Source organism: Portunus trituberculatus, chromosome 20 (genome assembly GCF_017591435.1).
Source record: "Portunus trituberculatus isolate SZX2019 chromosome 20, ASM1759143v1, whole genome shotgun sequence".
NCBI lineage: Eukaryota > Metazoa > Arthropoda > Malacostraca > Decapoda > Portunidae > Portunus > Portunus trituberculatus.
Window position 1 is genome coordinate 12,436,352 of NC_059274.1, and position 6,218 is coordinate 12,442,569.

General features: G+C 46.2%; 1 protein-coding gene across 2 annotated transcripts in view; it reads right to left on the bottom strand.

Moving 5' to 3' along the window:
• The window catches only part of LOC123506756 (dorsal root ganglia homeobox protein-like), a 42,085-nt gene extending 38,349 nt beyond the window's left edge, over positions 1 to 3,736 (bottom strand). For both annotated transcript variants that reach the window (XM_045259059.1, XM_045259058.1), the window contains exon 1: positions 3,081 to 3,736. In XM_045259059.1, coding sequence (XP_045114994.1) covers positions 3,081 to 3,306 — 226 coding nt within the window. In that variant the 5' untranslated portion in view covers positions 3,307 to 3,736. The remainder of the gene's footprint in view (positions 1 to 3,080) is intronic.
• Positions 3,737 to 6,218: the final 2,482 nt, after the last annotated feature.

The window sequence follows — 6,218 nt, forward strand, 5'->3', positions numbered from 1 at the left end:
TCATTAAAAAGTTACCACAGAGAGAGAGAGAGAGAGAGAGAGAGAGAGGCGTTGCAGGAATTAACAACTACTACTACTACTACTACTACTACTACTACTATAGCAACAAGTACAACCTCTACTATCACTACTACTGCCACTACTGCTTCTGCTACTACTACTACTACTACTACTACTACTACTACTACTACTACTACTACTACTACTACTACTACTACTACTACTACTACTACTACTACTACTTTATTACCAGTTCTATTACCATTACTATTGTTGCATTTTCTAGAGAGAGAGAGAGAGAGAGAGAGAGAGAGAGAGAGAGAGAGAGAGAGAGAGAGATGAGGAGAAAACGAGGGAAAAGAATTAAAAGAAAAAAACCTAACCAATCAACAGCTAGGAGGCATCGCTTTTTTCCAACCAATCAGGACGCCTCTCTTGCTCCGTCGCCTCGCCCTCTGTCGGTCCATTTTTTCGCCGCTAATTGAAGGGCGATATCATTATTTACCGCGAATGACGTAATAATGGGGGGATAATGACTTGGGAAATGAAGAGACAGGGGCGGAGATGAGCGCCCTAGAGATGGAAATTGAAAGAAAACTAGGTCGGAAGAGACTGGCTTTCTGAATAGCGTGTCGTGGCGTGTCGTGTCGGAGGTGCTTGTGTGTGTGTGTGTGTGTGTGTGTGTGTGTGTTTCACTATTTGATCTGCTGCAGTCTCTGACGAGACAGCCAGACGTTACGGAACGAGCTCAGAGCTCATTATTTCCGATCTTCGGATAGGCCTGAGACCAGGCACACACCACACACCGGGACAACAAGGTCACAACTCCTCGATTTACATCCCGTACCTACTGTGTGTGTGTGTGTGTGTGTGTGTTTCAATGTTTGATCTGCTGCAGTCTCTGACGAGACAGCCAGACGTTACCCTACGGAACGAGCTCAGAGCTCATTATTTCCGATCTTCGGATAGGCCTGATCACCAGGCACACACACACACCGGGACAACAAGGTCACAACTCCTCGATTTACATCTCGTACCTACTCACTGCTAGGTGAACAGGGGCTACACGTGAAAGGAGACACACACAAATATCTCCACCCGGCCGGGGAATCGAACCCTGGTCCTCTGGCTTGTGAAGCCAGCGCTCTAACCTCTGAGCTACCGGGCGTGTGTGTGTGTGTGTGTGTTTGATGGGATGTGGGGGGTAGAAGAGACGGAGATGAAGCGCTGCGGTAGTGATGATAATAATGATAGTAGTAGTAGTAGTAGTAGTAGTAGTAGTAGTAATAGCATCAGCAGTGGTAGTTGTGGTTATTGTTGTAATGATGATAATAGTAGTAATAATAATGATAATAAGAATAATGGAAATAATAATAATAATAATATATAATAATAATAATTATTATTATTATTATTATCATTATTAATGCTAATAAAAATAATAATAATAATAATAATAATAATGATAGTACCTAATAATGATTACAGGTTTTGGGTATACCTTCCTAATATTACTAATTTTAGACACACACACACACACAGAGAGAGAGAGAGAGAGAGAGAGAGAGAGAGAGAGACAAACAGACAGACAGAGAGACAAAGTGTACAGAAACCATGGAAAAGAATAGAAAGAAACAGATAAAAAAAAGAGAAACAAATGAAACACATGAAAATTTGAAAAAGAAAACGAATAACAAAACATTTTCAACATCAGAAGCAAAAAATAAAGAGTCTTTGATGCTGACTTGTTTGAAGTTACGGTGGGAAAAGTAACACTCACTTGGAAATTCTGAGCGTCACATCGGTAAGCATTGAGACGCCTACCAGTTTTTTTTTTTTTCTTTTGTGTGTGTGTGTCTGTCTGTCTCCCTTTGAATAGTGGCCCCAAAATAGAAAGTAATAGGTCTCTGTTTTTCGTAATGTTCTATTTTATTTTCTGGTATCTCTTTCCGTTTGTCCTTGTTGCTATTCTTTGTGTATTTTTTTTTATTGATTTATTCATTATCAATGTAAGCAATCGTATAGTCTCCTTCCGTCCCTTCCCCACATCTATAGTCACTGGGCTGGCGTCATGTACGAGTTTGATCCTTTTGTATCTGTTCCTCTGTGACTCCATCCTCTACAGTGACGCTATTCCATCCCTCCACCTCACTCCTTGTCTCTCCCTGGGTCGTCTCTCCTCACACAGTTTCTGGTTCTAACTTAGTTTTCGTTACGGATTGAAAGCTTTTAGGGCAGCGATTTGTTCGCGCTACCTAAAGGCGCGTCATTTCAGTAATACATAGCTTGGTCCTTCCCTCAATGGCTCCAAGTAAAGCGGCCTGTGTTCCGCCTGCTAGTGACTGGTGTGGTGGTCTCCGCTGGTGTGGGGGAGCGTGCACATGTCTCCGCCGTGCTGGGCGGTACGTGGCCTCTGTGTCCTCATGTTACCAAATTATCGTCACGAGTGGTGTGTGTGTGTGTGTGTGTGTGGGCGGTGCTGAGTTTGCTGTCATCGGGTCTTCTAATTCCGGCCCATTGCTTTTCTTGCCGCCTGCATTTCGACAGGTCTGATTTATGGTCTAGTTGGTGGACATATTTTCATTTGATGGTGAATATTCGACTTGGAATTAATCATTGATGTTATCATAATTATAATTATTGTTATTACTATAATTATAATATTATTATCATTATTATTATCATTGTTATTCACTGTCATTATCACCACTATCATTAATATGTATTGGTGACCTGGTCCGTGTATCGCAGTGGTGGTGCCTGAGTGCCGCCGAGGATCATTACGATGTCAGGAAAAGAAATTATTGTGTCCTAATGTCTCGTATAGTGTCTCATGTTCCTGTGAGATGCTGTCTGACGGCGAGACGTCGGAAATGAACCAAACCAGTAGCGCGTGGCGCTGAGGGCGGCGCCTTGGTATGGTAGTGGCTTCAATCATAGACCGAACCAGCTGACCCCGCCGCAGAATGCGGTCTCTGCCACGTGTTTGAGAGGTTACCGGCAGATCACCTGGCGGCGCCTCCTCCTGCCCACCACTGCTCAGCACACCTGAAGACGAGGACAGCACCGCGTGGCCTTACCTGCGAGTTGGCTGTCGACGGCGTTGACCTGCGGCGCCGAGGACTCCTGAGGCTGCGGGCGTCCCAGGATGTCCTCGATGGTGTACACGCGGGAGGAGCGGGCGGGCGGCGGGCCCGTCGTCGGCGACAGCTGCGTCTCCATCTGCGGGAGCGGCGGCGGGGTGCGCTGGGAGTCCTGCGACTCTGGGGGAAGCGGAGAGGCAGACTTGAGGGAGCGCTCCATCATGGCGGCGGCACTGGAGTGTCACTTACGCACTCACACACTCAGACACACGCCGGCCGGCCTCCGCGAAGCTCAGGCCACACCTAGCGACTGGCCGGCCCGCGACACCGCTTATTTCGTTTATACCGCCGCCCGGGACCTGTAATCATTTCAACACTATTTACACGAACAATGCATACACACCTAATCCCTCGTGGTGTTGACCAATGAGAGCGCGGGTCGCAGCGAAACAGACCAATCAGCGCCTCGGACTGCCTGTGGTATTGGGATAATTCGCGGTTGGATAATAGTGACTCGGCGCGGCTGCCGGAGGAACGACGCTTCTCCTCCTCACCTTCACTTTTCTGCTCTTGTCTCCGGCGCCTCCAGCCCTCATAAGACACCTCCTTCAGAGTGTCGCGGCCCCAGAACACCTTTGAAGGCTGTAGCTCAGAGAGACGGGAAGAGCGGGAAACGAGACAAAACGCTCGCCGGTAACTGCACGGAGGCTCGGAGGGGGAGCGGGAGGGAGCTGCGAGGCTGCTGATTGGCTGACGGGAATACACGGAAGGTTGGCCAAATCCCGGCCCCCTAATGGATGCTTGTCCCCTTAATAATGACTATCTCGGCCCCATTGTGTGCGGGCGGACGCGACTCCTTGCTACCGAAATTAATACATAATCATCCTTAATTGCCATCTTCGCTTAAACTCTCCGCCGAGACGAGACCGCAGCCTGGCAGGGCCTCGCCAGCAGCGGGGCGCGGCGGCGAGGACGGAGACCGAGACGCTGCACGGGACAGAACACCAACCTCAGAAAAATGTCGCAACAGGACGTGGGTTATGGAGCTAAATTGAGCACTTGATGTTTTTACGTTCCACTCCGAGTCGACGGGGAATCGCAGCTTTTTGGGGCCTCGGCTCTGTGTGTATTCCCCGCTAATAAAGTTTCTCGCCTCGATGCTAGCACGGGCTATTTACACTGACCCCGGCCGAGGGATATTGACCTCTGCGGCGGGCCAGCGGTGGGGCGAGGAGGCGGAGCGTGGCTGTGGGTCCCTCTTGCCTCCCCCGCCCGACTCTATTGAGGGACGTGATCACGATATAAAGTGAAGAGCAAAGGATTGTTGAGTCTTATTTGTCGATCAGAAGTCAGTGAAAATGGCGAATGATGAATTTTGGAGTTGGGGGAAAGAGGGAGGGAGAGGGAGAGAAAGAGAGAGAGGAAGAAAGGGAAGGAGGGACAAGCAGGGAAGGGAAGGAGGAAGAGAGGATTTTCTCAATAGCTTTCCTCTACCTCCTTTTGCTACTGCCAGTGCTCCTCGTCTCTCTCTCTCTCTCTCTCTCTCTCTCTCTCTCTCTCTCTCTCTCTCTCTCTCTCTCTCTCCGTATACAAAAACTCAGTGAATATGGTTAAGAAATTCCAAATAACAAGGCAAAAAGTAGCACCCAGACGCCCCTTCCCTCCTCCTCCCCAAAGAAATCATGGGAGGAAGGAAAAAATGCCATGAAAGGAAATGCAAAAAACGTAAGCTTTGATAAATGTGAGGCAATGAAGCGACATTTCCTCAAGGTGGTAGGATAGGGGAAAAAAAGGCAGACACACATACACACACACACACACATACTCAGGCGGACCCACCAGACATAATTATTTACGCTCATACACACATACATACATACATAGATGTCTATACACGTGCTGTACCAGACGCTGCGGAAACTAGACACACACACACACACACACACACACACACACACACACAGCTTGGTAACATGTGTTGTGATAATGTTAATTTTGTATATTCTAGTAATGAAAATGTTAACTCGAAGTGTGTGTGTGTGTGTGTGTGTGTGTGTGTGTGTGTGTGTGTGTGTGTGTGTGTGTGTGTGTGTGTGTGTTCGTACATAGGACAGATTTCTTTACATATTTTCATTCATTCGTTCATTTATTTCATATTTGTTTGTTGTTTATCTATTTATTCATTTAATTTATCTATTCATTTTCTTTTACCTCCTTTTTTATTTTGTTCCTTTGGCAACGCGACAGGTTAACAGTTATATCTTTCTGTGTAACTGGTTGGTTGTCTGTCTATGTTTGTCTGTCTGTCTCCGTCTGGCTGGCTGTCTGGCTGGCTGTCTGTCTGGTTGTCTGGCTGGCTGACTGTCTTTCCTTGTGTCTGTCTGATTGGTTTACTTACTCGCTATTCGTCTGTCTGTGTCTTTGTTTGTCAGTATGAATGCCTGGTTGGCTGGTTAGTTCCTTCTCTGTCTGTCTGTCTCTAGTTTTATTCTCTCTCTCTCTCTCTCTCTCTCTCTCTCTCTCTCTCTCTCTCTCTCTCTCTCTCTCTCTCTCCATCCATTTCAAAAAGAACACGGCGCGTCCTCCCCCCGCAGTGTTTGCTCACACACTGAACATGACGCCTTAATGAACCCTGAGCCCTTCTCTCCTCTTTTTAATTAAAGGAAAAATATATGCCTTTAGGTTTTAGAAAATTCATTAAATTCTCACAAGAGTACATTTATACATTCCATTATTACGTTATTCTGTATTTGTTCTTAGTGTTTTAGATTCTACTATTACTTTTTGTTATTTTTTTTTCTTTTTTGTGGATCTTTCCTTTTTTTTCTTTTTTACTAAATGCTCCTCCGTTTTCTTCGTTTCACCCTCAACATTTTTTTTTTCCTCTTCTCTTCTTTTTCCCATTCTTTTTTTCCTTTTTCTTTTAATGCAATCCCAAATCACGTTTTCTCTCAACGTTCCATTTTCTTTCACTCCAACCCTCAGGCCAGCGTCAACTAATTCACATTTTTTATCAATTTAACTTCGCTTTCATTTTTTTGCCGAGCGACGATCAGTTTATTCAAGTCCATCCATTTTCTTTGGCCTGCCCTTCCCCTCCCAGCGTCCTTAATGTATGCCATTATCCACTCACAA